The sequence below is a fragment of the Amblyraja radiata genome, chromosome 1 (assembly GCF_010909765.2).
Source record: "Amblyraja radiata isolate CabotCenter1 chromosome 1, sAmbRad1.1.pri, whole genome shotgun sequence".
In the NCBI taxonomy this organism is placed as follows: Eukaryota; Metazoa; Chordata; class Chondrichthyes; order Rajiformes; family Rajidae; genus Amblyraja; species Amblyraja radiata.
The window spans coordinates 51,567,462-51,582,153 of record NC_045956.1 but is presented as its reverse complement, the minus strand read 5'-3'; the positions used below and the strand labels follow the sequence as shown (position 1 = coordinate 51,582,153).

Sequence of the window (14,692 nt, the reverse complement as noted above, 5' to 3'; positions counted from 1 at the left end):
GTGAGTTGCCAGCTCATCAGGCTTGAGTGACTGAGCTGCCACCCCAAGAAACCATTTGGCCCACGATGTCCATATTAGGAAACCAGTCCCTTCAGCCCACAACATCCATACTAGCGCTCCAAAAAGCCCCCCCCCCCCACCGGCCACCAACATTGGAATTGGTGGAGAGGTGGAATATTGCGTTGGGGGACCAGCGCTCCCGTGTGAACATGGGACTTAGTCTAGTATATTACATTTTCCAAGTTTTTATTAAAAAGTCACCTTGGAACATTAACTCTTGAATCTTTCTTTGCGCATGCTACCTGACCTGCTGTGCTTTTCCACTTTTGCACAAAGGACAGTTTAAGACATGGTGGAGGCAACTATAAATCTGTTTGCTGTGTTCTCGTTTCTAGCCTGTAACTTTTGCTCTCTTAACAGATGCTGTTGGATTTGCTGAGCATTTCTGGAATTTTCTACTGTTACGTCCGAATTTTAGGTAATTTTATTACAATTGACACTGCTTTCAAAGGGTCAAAGGGCTACCTGTTAAGTAAAGCAGAATAACTGGGATATGGAGGGGCAATAGACACAAAGTGCTGGAGTAGCTCAGAGGGGTCAGGCAGCATCTCTGGAGAAAAGGAACAATTGGCGTTTCAGGTCGGGACCCTTCTTCAGACCGAGGGGAATGGAGGGGAGTGTAGGGTTCCAAATGGGAGTCGGTTTCAAGGTGAAGATGGGAAAGGAGAAAGTAATCATCAAATATATCGTGCTTTGGGTACTGATGCTAAGATGATCAAGGATGATTTTTAAAATATTTGGGCCAAACTGCATTTCTGGACTTTTTGCTTTGTCTATTATTTCAAATGTAAAGAACCCAGTGGAAAAATAAATAAACATTACTTAAAAGAGAAATTCAATGAGTCCTATACTGAGTAGATAAATCATCATTAATATTCCCACAAGCCTAATCTCAACATTTTACATTCACATAGTGACAGACCAACTTCAAAATTGAGGATTGTCCATTTGCAGCAGGTATATTGTCTTGCAATTATTCGTGGAAGTATACTTCATAGCACATGTTTGAGCATCTTGTGCAGAAGTAAGAACACCTCCTACACCCTCATCTACTGTATCCGCTGTTCCAGGTGTGGACTCCTATATATCGGCGAGACCAAGCGCAGGCTCGGCCATCGTTTCGCTGAACACCTCCACTCAGTCTGCTTAAACCTACCTGATATTTCCCAGTTGCTAAACTAACTCCCACCCCCTCCCATTCCCATACTGACCTTTCTGTCCTGGGCCACCTCCACTATCTGAGTGAGACCCACAAATTAGAGGAACAGCACCTCATATTTCGCTTGGGCTGCTTACATCCCAGCAGTATTATTGACTTCTCAAAGTTCAAGTAACCTTTGCTTTCCCTCCCCCTTCCTAGTTCTCCGACCAGTCCGACTGATTAAATGTTATCTCTGTATGCTTTGTTGTCACCTTCCTCCAGCTAACAATGATTTATTCAATATTTTCCTTGATCTGCATTCTCTTTGATGTCTCATTTTCACACCTTACACTTCCTTAACTCTGTGTCTCCCTCTCTCCCGACTCTCAGTCTGAAAAAGGGTTTCGACCCGAAACATCATCCATTCGTTCTATCTAGAGATGCTGCCTGTCCCGCTGAGTGACTCCAGCATTTTGTGTCCATCTTCGGTGTAAACCAGCATCTGCAGTTCCTTCCCAAACATTAAGAACACAAGTTCGAGTCTCTGTAGAATTATATTGCCGTTGGGAGACATTCTTCGAAATCCTTCTGATTGCATTCCATTTTCATGGCCAAAAATAATACAGCTTCATCAGGACAATTTGTGCTTCAGCTTCTGGGTTATAGCTCTTCCTGAACCTTATCCTCTTTGTGTACTTGAGGAAGAACGACCAAATAGTCTGTATGTGCACTCTAACACTCACAAGGGAGCATCTTTCATGTGGCATCAAAACTAACTATTGTGTTAAGGTACTGCATTAAAATCATTTTACCTTGCTAAAATAATGAGAAGTGTAAGTAATTTATCAGACACTATTTCAAATTACTATGGCTTTTGTTTGGTTGGATATCCCACGGAGAAAGGAATATTTATGGCAACATTGTGAATGTCTAATGCAGATTTGAGTCCTTTTTGCAAATGGCCAACCAGACTGGGACTGATTCTTCCTAGTCTAGTTTAGTTTAGAGATACAGCATGGAAACAAGGCCGTTCGGCTCACCGAGCCCGTGCCAACCAACGATCACCCAGACACCCAGCCACAGACGGCTGTGGAGGCCAAGTCAATGGATATTTTTCAGGCGGAGATGGGCAGATTTCTGATTAGCAAGTGTCAGGGATTGTGGGGAAAAGGCAGAAGAATGGGGTTGAGAGAGAAAGATAGATCATCCATGATTGAATGGTGGCATAGTCTTGGTGGGCCGAATGGTCTAAGTCTGCACATATAATTTATGAACTAGTTCTATCCTTCATACCAGGGACAATTTTACAGAGGCCAAGTAGCCTACAAACCTGCACAACTTTGGAATGTGGGAGGAGACCAGAGCACCCAGAGAAAATTAATGTGGTCACAGGAGGAATGTACACACTCCGTACAGACAGTGCCCATAGTCAGGATTGAATCCAGGTGTCTGGTGCTGTAAGGTAGCAGCTCTACCGCTGCGCCATTGTGCCACCCAGTACAGTACATTGATTTATTCCCTACAATGAGCAGTTTCCTCATGTGAAGAGAGCGAACATAGAATGAGGAAGAAGAAGGGTCTCGACCCGAAACGTCGCCTATTCCTTCTCTCCATAGATGCTGCCTCACCTGTTGAGTTTCTCCAGCATTTTCTGTCTACCATCGAATGGGGAGAATCAGTAAGCATTGCAACCACATTTTAAAAAAGATAAACACAGAAGGAATTGGAGGGAATACAAGATTATTTTTCCCTTGTTCTTAAACATAGGATTTTGGATATATATTGATATATATTTGAAAAGGAAATTTTACATTGGGGGGAGTAGAAGAAAGGCTGTGTGTAATAGGATGAGATTTTCAAAGAGCGTGCGAGACTGTAGGGACTGTTCTGTTGGAGGGACTGATTAGCCTCCGTCCCTCTATAAGTGAGCGATTAATTGGCTTTATGCCTTGCAGAAATGATTGTGCTCTCAGGAAATCATAAATTAATCCTACTAAGGTTTTTCAAATTCACAGACAAAGACATTACGGCACCTTAAACCTCTCTCTGCGAGGAAACAAATTAACTTATAATAATGACACAGCTTTAAAGTAAACAGAGAAAGAGCCATGGAGAAATAACCTCTGGTCAAGACTCACTTTTCTTTCCATCCATATCTGCATGAATTTTTCGTGAGAGAAAGCCAGCTTTGTATGTTTTAGCATTGGGATCCTGTGGAATGTCAAGGAACGGATTAGTGCTGGAGCCAATTCGATTGCTGGTCTTGGATCCAGCATTATCTGTCTTGTTGTTAGCAAGCTCGGAGAGAGACTTCCTCAACTCCTCTTCATTTCTGGAAGACAAAAATGGGGGGGAAAAAAAGACAATTGTCAAGGGGTTTGTACCACATTCTTTACAATCCTTCAGTCTGCTAGGTAAGGGAGGCCCAAGGGAAATGGCTCACTTACCAATCACTTGCCAGGTTTTCTCCTGCCCCCATCTCTCTTCCAGCTTTCTCTCCCCCACCCCACCACAATCAGTCTGAAGAAAGATCCCCGACCCGAAAGGTCACCTATTCCTGTTCTCCAGAGATGCTGGCTGACCGGCTGAGTTACTCCAGCACACTGCGACTTTTGTTTTGGTAAACCAGCATCTGCAGTTCTACAGTATGTGTCTCTCGCTCGCTTGCATTTTCTTTGAAGGGTTGGGCCACTCTGTGTATGATTGGGCTCAACCAGATACAATAAAAAAAAACAAAATGCAACAAAAAAACTAAAATAAAAACAGAAAACACTAAGTATGCATAGCATGTCAGACAACATCTAGAACAAGATGCTGTATTAAAGTTTCAGGTTGTAGCTCTGTCCGTTGATGCTGGGTAAAAGGCCTTTCTCACGGGGCGACTTGACACAAGATGTAACCAGAGTGAAGTGGTCGTGGTCTAGCACGATATCACACGATATAACGGGGGGTAGATAAAGAGTTCCCACGGGTACTCGGCATTTCTGTTATTTGTGCGAGTGACTTGTCCGTCTCCCGAACTTTCCCGTTAAATCTTGAATGAACATTGTGAACTGTGAAGTGTTGTTAAATCATCACGTGGCACAAATGATGTCACTTTTTTTTAGACAAGCATTACAAGTGCTTTGACACATTGACACATGTTCCATTGGCGATATTGAGACCACCTTTTTAAGAATGGATGTTTTACAGAGAGGTGTAAACATACTAGAAGCGATCGTTCCCTTCACATACAGAGAAAGTTATATGGCATCGCTAAAATCAATATGCATTCCGAGTATTAAATATAATCGTTTATACTCAATGTTAAACGATTACAGATCATAGAAATGTAGTGAGTCCAACGCGATTGTAAACGGCTTATACGGTCCAAATGGGAAAAGCCGGTTTGTGCCAAGTGTATCTGAGTGAGCCGCATACAGAAAACCACTGAAATCTCGAATTCACGAGTTCAGAATTTATAAACAAAGTACTTAGAGAATCATAGGAACAGAAAATAGGTCACATAATTTATATAATAAGTAACCACCATTCCAAAATCAAATAGTATCGAATCAAATGAGTTCAAAAGAGATGGACAAAGCTTGAAAATAATCAGAGGAAATTCCCTGAAACACTCAAATACATCAGTACCAGCAGTTGGTTCCCTAACTGTAGATCTATGCGTTGACAGAGGAAAGTTCTACAAAAGAAAACGAGCTACTTTCTGGGGAATTCCTCCGTCTTGGAAGGGCTTTGAAGAGTTTTTCCCACAATTAAACCAGCTTGTGCCAAATTACATTGGTATAACTCGTCAGACGCATTGTGGCAGCTGCGAACCCTCACAGTTTACATAAAGATAATAGCATCGATATTCGCCAAGGCAGCAACTTTGTTTATCTAAATGCCACTTTTAGTCTCCTGTTGATTTAATGAGTATCAGAAAAAAATAGGACAAAATCACAGGTACATATTCTCTAAACGCTGGTGGCAATTCTACCGAAAGTTACCAGACGTTGGAAATAAACACTTCATTTAAAAAGACCTCTTGAAGGCTGCAGATTGCTGGTGAGACACTTTTGGAATGCTCTTTTATATATAAACAGCCTGGAAGCTCCGTAGAGATCGTGTGGGCAGAGAACGACCAGCATGTTCATTCCAGATTACTCACCTTCTGTCCCCTCTGTCCAGCTTCCGGGTTCACCGTTCGCAGGAGTTCCCACGGTAAACGCAAGAGTTATTACGGATATCGCACTGGCCACTACGTCCATATGATGTTTCAATGTTCAACCACAAGTGTACAAGTCACTCTTGGAGAAATTCAAGCTTGCTTGAATTTTCTCCCGAGTCAACAAGTTACACGAGTACCTGCCGTTAGCGCCACGGTGGTCCACGGTGGTCCACGAATGCCGTACGGTTATCGTACGAGGTTCCCACGATGTTCAACTCTGGTTACCTCTTGCGTCAAGTCGCCCCGTGAGAAAGGCCTATAACATGCTGGGTGTTTGTAGCATTTTCTGTTGTCTCAGACAACTGCAAAGTTATCAGGCAGGAATGTGGCATTTACAAGGTCAGATTTTATTGTTTTCCAATAGAGCAGAATCACTGTCAGATAAGATTGCCTCTGAGGATTTGCTGACATTCCATATAGCTAAATTATAGGTATGAAATGGACTTCCAAAACCATCAATACAAGTCTACAAATACCAGGTGGTACATTGAACTTTTCTGTAGTATGTCACCACATGTGTAACAAAAATACCATTGTGATATTTATAAAGTATGCAAAAGAAATGTAAGGTTAGATCATTCAATTTCACACATTTGATGTGCTTTGATTCCTCATTTCCAATAACCTATTGACTTCAACACATTAGAGGGTGGCACAGTGGTGTAGCGATAGAGCTGCTTCTGCCTCATAGCGCTAGAGACCCGGGTTCGATCCTGACCATGGATGCTGTAAGTGCGGAGTTTGCAGAAGCCAATTAACCCTATGTTCTCCCTGTCATAGCGTGCGGTTTCTACCAGGGTTATCAGTGAATTTGGGGAAGATGCTGAGGCAATGCGCCAGGTTTAAACGATAATTAACCTGCAATAGAAAAGAGTCCTTCATATATTGTACATATTTGTCCAATCAATGCTGATGACATTATCAGCATATTGAAACTGATGATGCTTGAATATGCATCAGTTCAAGCACTCCGGCCTTCACGAAGGTGATCATCAGGGTGGTGGGGCGTGCTCGTCTGCAGCTGCTGATTCCCATGCTGATGGCTTCTGCAATGGGTTTAAGAACCTGGGTCGTGACTCCAGGTGTACCGGCCCGGCCCAAGATCCTTTGGGCAGCAGCTCAGGATGTGTTCCAGCGTCCCCTTGCCTGAGCATTGCAGGCAATCCAGAGATTCCGCTTTGCCCCAGATGAAGAGGTTCGATGGGCTGGGCAAGACATCGTACACTGCCTGGACCAGGAACTTGATGTGCTGTGGTTCAGCCTGCCAGAGCTCAGTCCATGTAACTTTTCGGTCCATGGCCTACTCCCACCTTGTCCAGGCCCCCTGCTGCCTCAATCCAACTGCTCTGGTACACCTCTCCTCCTCCACCACTGCCCTCACTTCCTCCTGGACAAGCCTGCGCCTCTCCTTCCCCTTGGCCTTGTCAAACTCGGGAGATGGGAAGATTCCCAGGCCTGCTCTTCCCCAAGTCACTGCTCCCACCAGGACTCTGTGGCGTATCCGAGACTCCGCTTGCAGCACGGCTTCGCCGGCTCTCCACTTCCTCCCAGTTTTCACCTCCACCCCTGCTTGAGCCACCTTGGGGTCGCTGGAGTCCCTGTACAGCATCACCTCTCTGGCCCGAGTCACCTTGAACTCCTCCTCCAGGGACTTCAGGGGCAGCTGGAGCTTGGTGTTATTTCCGTAAAGGGCGATGCTGCTAAGGCTCCTGGGCAGTCCCAGCCACCTTCTGAGAAAGCTGCTGACTTTCCTCTCCAATCTCTCTACGATGGATATTGGGACTTCATAGACAAGCAGTGGCCAGGGTATCCTTGGCAGGATACCATGCTGGTAAATCCATGCCTTGAACTTGCCGGGAAGCCCCGACCGGTCCACTGCTCGCAACCAGCTCTCCAGCTCCTGACAGGTTGCCTGGACAGATGCTGTATCCTTCAGGCTGCTGTTAAACACCTTGCCAAGACTCTTCACTGGCCTTTCGGAGACAGTTGGGATTGGTGTCCCTTCGATGCTGAAGCGGAACCTGTCCATGACTTTGCCATTCTTCAGCACCAGTGACCTTGATTTTCCTGGCTTAATCCTCATCCTTGCCCATCCAATCAGTTTCTCCAACCCCTGCAGGATCCACCTGCCTCCTGGCACTGACTCAGTGGTGACAGTCAGGTCGTCCATGAAGGCTCTGATTGGTGGTTGGCATATTTCTGACTTGGTCCGAGGGCCCTGGCACTCTGGCTCAGCAGACTTGACGATCATGTTCATCGCCAAGGCAAAAAGGATCACAGAGATGATACAGCCTGTGATGATCCCAACCTCCAGTCTGTGCCACTCTGATGTTACTGACCCTGCTGAGACTCTCATGCTGAACTGGTTGTATTAGTCCAGGATGAGATCTGCCACTTGGCCCGGCACATGATGCTTGGCCATGACTGTCTGGATCAGCTTGTGCGGGATGGAGCCGTAGGCGTTGGCCAGGTCAAGCCAGAGCACTGTCAGGTCTCCCTTGTTCTACCTGGCTTCTCTGATGAGCTGGGTCACCACTCCTGTGTGCTCTAGACACCCCGGCACTCCAGATAAGCCTCCCTTTTGCACTGAGCTGTTGATGTAACCATTGCTGGAGAGGAAGTTGGTCAGCCGCCTCGCCATTATGCTGAAGAGGATCTTGCTTCAACGCTTAGCAAGGAGATGATTCTGAACTGATCGACCTTCTTGGAATCGTCTTCCTTTGGGATCCAGACTCCTTCAGCGAATCGCCACTGCTGCACCACTTTTCCTCTCCTCCAGATGACTTTCAGGATCTTCCACAGCCGTTTCAGTAACAAGGGGCAGTTCTTTTAGACCCTGTAGGGGACTCCGCTCGGGCCAGGGGCTGAGCCAGCTCTTACTCTCTTCACAACGTCCTGGACCTCTTTCAGGAGTGGCCCCCTCCTATCAAACTCCTTGATGGGTGGAGGTGGTTTTATCAGGATGTTGCACTGGCCCAGCTCCTGCTGCCTGAAGGGGTCACTGTAGGTCGTCTGGATGTGCCGGTTGATCTCCTCCTTAGAGCAAGCCAAACTCCCACTGCACTTCTGCCCTAGCAGTTGTTTGGTGAAGCTGAAGGGGTTGGCTATGAATGATGCTCGCTTCCTGGCTCTTTCCTTCCGGCGTCTTTGGTGCCACTCAGCTCTACGGAGGGTCATCAGCTTCTTCTCAGGATGTTTCGCAACTCAGCCAAGGGGGGGACGTTGCTCTTCCCTGGCCTCTTTATACTGCTTCTTGAGGGACTTCAGCTCATGCCAGATCTTGTGGATCTTTGTTGCTCGTTGGTTCATGGTGAAAGGTGTTCTGGCCGGCTTCTTCACCACTTCTCCAAACCTTTCCACTGCTAGGCTGATGATGATTGTCGTCATCGTCCGCAGCCTTCGGTCCACGTCTCCCTGCGCAGTTGCTTCTAGCACCTGTCGACATCCTCGTCAAACTGATGCCAGACTGCCGTCTTGCAGGCCTGAGGCCATCTGACTCGAACCTTCTCCGGAGAACTGTTCCGAGGGACTAGTTGCGCCACTTGGAGGCTTCGGGCTCTATGGGGTGATTCCGGGCCCGGCTCCTCCTCCGTCTCACCAGGTAAAATACCTGTTCGTTGTGACACTCCCTGTACCTCCAAACACTTCATCCGGGTCTGGTGAATCTTCAGGCCTCGGCTGTTCTTGCAAACCTTACCACATCTGCATTTGATACTCATAGTCGGTTGTCCATTTCCATTAGTTGTTAACATTTGATCCGTCAAATTGAGGTGCTCATCCTCCCCCCCCCCCCCCCCCCCCCCCCCCCCTCTCGGGCACCCCTGAGGATATTTTTCCATGTGTTTTTCTGTAGATAGTGCTGCGTGACAATAAATAGCAATGCTACAAGACAGACGTTGCCGTACACATATTTCTATATTTCTCAAAGGAATCTGAATCAGAATTAGGTAAGGTTTTTCATCTAATGAACAAGTTCCGTTACAATTTAAAAAAAATCATAGCATCTCTTTTTTCTCTAGTTTCATGCACATCTTTCACATACTCCTAAACTGTTTCATAACTAATGGGGTGCACTTCCAACAGAGTCAATGCAACAGAGCAGCTGATTTTTATACAGCAAGCACAGAAACACAGGCAATCAAAATGTCTGCTTTATTGATGTTAAAATGGGGGATAAAATTAGCCAAGACAACGGAAGCATCAACTCCTGTAAAATGTCATGGCTGCTTACATTAAATAATAATTGACAGATTGATTAGAAGATTAACAAGGTTGTTGCCAGAACTTGAGGATCTGAGTTTTAGGGACAGATTGGGCAAGCGAGGAATTTTTTTTCCTCGGAGTTCAGGAGGCTGATGTATGGTAGTATAGAGCTGTTCAAAACACACAAAGTAGAGGGTAGAGGATTCAAGAACCATAAGACATAGGTTAGAGGGGAAAGATTTAATAGGTGGGTATGTGGAATGAGCTGCCACTAGAGGTAGCTGAGGTAGGTACAATAACAACATTAGAAAGACGCTTGGACAGGTACATGAGTGGTGTAGAGGAATATGGACCAAATGCAGGCAAATGGGAGCAGCTTAGATAGGGCATCTTGGTCGGCATTGACGAGTAGTGCCAATTTCTATGCTGTATGACTCTATGACTGAAAGACACGGCATGCAAACAAGACCTTCAGTCCACCATGTCCACACCGACCATTGATCACAGTAGTTCTACGTGACCCCATCTTCGCATCCACCCTCTACACACGAGGGGGAAGAGAGCTTTAACATCTTAACCAAAGAACAGCACCTTTGTTTTTTCAATACTGCAGGGGGATTCATCAGACTGCATTCATCAGAGAGCTACCGCAAAGAACCGTCTGACTCAGATGTGAGAGAGCTACCCACCGAGACACAGCAAATTCTCTGATGTCATTACAAGGCAAATGGTGTTTTTGCTAATTGCTTTAAACAGTGTTATTCATTTAAGGAAAATAAACCCACATCAAATTTCTGCAACAAAAACAAATGAACTTTGAGGTATGAATACTTTTTCATAATGCTGGTGGAATTTGCAATGAGCCATTGGTAAATTGAGAGATCGGCGGCAGATGAAATTCCGCATTAGTGAGCACGAGGTAATTCATTTTAGTTAAAAATAAAATTGCATTAAATATTCACTCCTAGAAGTAAGCTCTGCGTTGCATGGGTGTTTAAAGTACGATTATCGGACATTAAAGGCAACGCAACCGAGAATTGTTTCTTAAGCTGTGTATGTGGTAGTTGAGGGCAGCATTTATTGCACGCAGTCACAGGGAGAACCTACAAATTCTGTACAGACAGCACCCGTTGTGAGGCTCGAACTTTGATCTCTGGCGCTGTAAGACAGCAGCTGTACTGCTGTGCCACTGTGACATCCTATTGCATGGGTCTGAAACCATATCCATTCCTGACCAAGAGGGCAAAATTGGACAATTTACCATAAGGGAATTGGGGACCAAACTGTGCAAAAAATCCGACCGCCTCAGTCACTTTTTATTTCCAGAATTTGTAATTATTGTGGTGGTGCTCGAAGGTTAAGAATCCAATTGGAAAAGCTGTTTTTTTTAATTAAAAGAGGCATAATACACAAAAATAACAATGACCAATATCAAATCTTGATGTCCTTGGTTACTGTGTGAAGTATTAAACTCCATAGCTCAGTGGATGCATCCGTCTTTGTAGAGGGGTAACACTGAATCTGGTGGAAGGGAATACAAACAGCCTGGGATCCTCTTACTGAACTTGGGAAGGTTAGAGTCAATAACTTGGAGTCAATAGATTAGAGTCAATAACTGACAGAAATTCCAACAGGAATGTCACTTCCTCTGGAAATCAAAGGTAAAGTTAGTGCAAATCCTCCAGCAGGTGCAAAATGCCAAGGCATTTCATCTGAAAATTGCCCAGTGCTATCTGTCAAAAGCTTATCAGAAACTGCATGACAAATGATAGTGAACTCCGGCACGATGAAACAATTTTCTATGCATACCCTGTGCTTCAATAGAAGCAAAAAGATAATTCTGTGGAATGGACTCCCTGGGGAGATGGTGGAAAAGTTATAATTGATTCAATCAAATCCAAATTACATTGATTTCTTTAAGGAAACAATATTTTAGGGTGTAGCCTGAGGAATTTGAGACATGACGTGTGATTAGCATGACATCCCACAGCAAGCTGCGCATCAACAAGGCAGTATAGATTTAAGTCTTGTTTCTCTTACCGCAGATGCTGCTTGATCTGCTGGGTGTTTCCAGAATTTTCTGTTTTTATCTCAAGTTTCCAGCAGCTGCAGTTATCTTTTTGGTTTAGATTTAAGTTGAATGATAGTTGATTAGAGATGTTTAGTTTAGAGATACAGCGCGGAAGCAGGCCCTTCGGACCACTGGGTCCGCGCCGACCAGCGATCCCCGCATGTTAACACTACACCACACACACTGGACACAATTTTTACATTTACAAAGACCGATTAACCTACAAACCTGTACGTCATTGGAGTGTGGGAGGAAACCGAAGATCTCGGAGAAAAGCCAGACAGGTCACAGGGAGAATGTACAGACTCAGTACAGACAGCACCCGTAGTCGGGATCAAACCCAGGGTCTCCGACGCTCAAGCGCTGTAAGGCAGCACCGCTGCACCACCATGCCACGTGGCGAGAAAAAATAGGTGGTCTGCAACTCACATAAAGTTCGGTAAGGTTGAATTTTTATTCATCCTCAAGTTTCTTTTACCCGAACTGCCGTAATTAAGGAATATTGGTCTTGGTCACATTCACTCCTGTATAATGTAATGTTAAATTCTATCTCTGTGACAAACACTGGAGCTGCATAGAAAATGTCAGTAATACATCACTGGGTACAAATAATGGAGGCCAGCAGAATCCGCGCTACGAGGAACAGCTAAGGGAAGACTGAAACATTCGATCAACAACTAGAGGGTGGCCCTGAGCTTCTATCTACCTCATTGGAGACCCTTGGACGACGTTTAATTGGATTTTACTGGACTTTATCTAGCACTAAACGTTATTCCCTTTATCATGTATTTGCACACTGTGGATGCTCGATTGTAATCATGTATAGTGTATCCGATTACTAGTTAGCACGCAACAAAAGCTTTGCACTGTACATCGCTGCATGTGACAATAAACTAACCCAAACTAAAGTTCCAAATACACAAAATTAAAAATGTCATAATGTTGCATAATTCTCTGCCTGCAAATGATGTCTTCATGTTCGACCTTCAATGAATACTGACTGCTCATCTTAAATCTCCTAGGCCAGCGCTCCATACTTCGTTGAATAGAAATTAGAATAAACAGACAACATTTCATAAAGGAGAGGCAGGAATGGTGGGTCATTCGTTTGGAGGTGGTAAAAACATTGTAGTAGTGATAGAAGACAGTATTATTTGGGGATGTTTACTGTTACATAACAAGAGAGTGACTTAGATAAATGTTGGTCCCTTAAACCGAGAACAAGAAGGTAGAATTAATAGTGAGAAATAAGGTAAGGGCAGTACATATTAAAAACATTTTCCATCAGTCTTCATGGTACTAGGCAGTAAGCATCACATAATTGTAGAAAATTGGGTACTGGAGTGTTGTTGCAGTATTGTGTAAAGCAATCACCACATCAACAAAAGGCATGAGGCAAACTAATAGAACTAAAGGCTGACAAGTCCACTGGACTGGATGGCTGGATGAATGGACTGTGGATAATTGGTATTAGTAAGTGTAATGTAATTTGTTTTTTCAAAATGTATTTGGTAAGGTGCCACATGAAAGATTACTGCATAAGCTCGCAGAATACGGTCTAATATAGAGGAAGGGTTACAAACAAGTCAAAAGCAGTAGAAACAAAGAACTTCGGGTGCTGGTTTATCCCAAAGATAGACACAAGTGCTGGAGTAACTTCCAACTGGAGTAAAAGGATGTCGTGTGCCCCCCCCTCCCCCCCCCCCCCCCCCCCCGAGATGCTGTGAAAAGCGAGAGAAAACGCTTTCTCTCCAGAAATGCTGTCTGACCACTGAGTTACTTCAGCACTTTGTGTATATCTTAAATCAAAAAAGTTTGCAAGCTTGTAACTCATGGGCACCACAGTATTGTAGTCTAAACTATAATCCATGTTAATGATTTAGTTGAAGGGACCTCATATAGTAAAGCTAATTTCACCAATGATGAAAAAATAGGAAAGTAGTTTGTGAAAAGGATTCAGTCTACAGTAGGGCACAGATAGGTTAGGTGAGTGGGCAGAAGGTTGGCAGATGGTGTATTATCTGATGAAACATATGGTTATGCACTCTGACAGGACGAATAGGAGAATATAATATTGTTTAAATGTGAGATTTGACAGAGTGCTGCAGTACAAGGGACCTGGATGTCTTCAAACACAAAATTGAGAAAGTTAGCTTAATCAGGGAAACAACCGAATATTGTAGATAGACACAAAATGCTGGAGCAACTCAGTGGGTCACACAGCATCTCCAGAGAAAAAGGAACTGGTGACGTTTCGGGTTGGAACCCTTCCTCAGCCTGAAAGCAGAGGTGGGGATGGGGTCGGGGGAAGAGGGAAGCTAGGGCGGTAGGAAAAGGCTAGAAAAAAGCACAGCCAGCAACAGATGATCAGGAACGGGTGAAGCCCATAATGGTCCATTGTTGGCTGGGGATGAGGTGATAAGGAAGGGATACAGGGATGTGAAGAGTGGAACTGGTAGGACGACTAAGGCGGGGGAGGAAGAGGGATTGCAGGGGTTACTTGAAATGAGAAGAATCAACATTCATACCGCTGGGTTGTACGCTGTCCAAACAAAATATGAGGTGGGAGACCCAAGAAACTGCAGATGCTGGACCCAAAATCAAACTGCTGCAAGAACTCAGCAGACCAGGCAGAATCCATGCAGGGATAAGGACAACCAATGTTTGGGGTCGGGACCCTTCCTCCAACTGAGGAAATCTGTGAGAGACGAGGGGAACAAGGGGCAAAAAATAGCTAATTGATAGGTGTATTCAGGTGAGGAGAGATGATTGACAAATGGGTAGAGATAGGAACCGAGACAGGAGGTAATTATTGGCCTTCATTGCAATGTTAATGTGCTTTAAAAGTAGAGGAAGTCTTGCTAATTCGGTACATTGATCCGTTGAGACTGTATCAAAATAACAAAGTATAGTTTTGATCACCTTATTTAAGGAATATATTACAGTAGATTTAGAGTTCAGATTAGATATATTTGATTTATTCTAGTGTGGGGAGGTTGTCATACGA

General features: G+C 44.6%; 1 protein-coding gene across 12 annotated transcripts in view; it reads right to left on the bottom strand.

The window, feature by feature from the left end:
• psd3 (pleckstrin and Sec7 domain containing 3) overlaps positions 1-14,692 on the bottom strand; it is a 480,227-nt gene that overhangs the window by 64,078 nt on the left and 401,457 nt on the right. For all 12 annotated transcript variants that reach the window (XM_033021839.1, XM_033021856.1, XM_033021848.1 and 9 more), the window contains one exon: positions 3,340-3,533. In XM_033021839.1, coding sequence (XP_032877730.1) covers positions 3,340-3,533 — 194 coding nt within the window. The remainder of the gene's footprint in view (positions 1-3,339; positions 3,534-14,692) is intronic.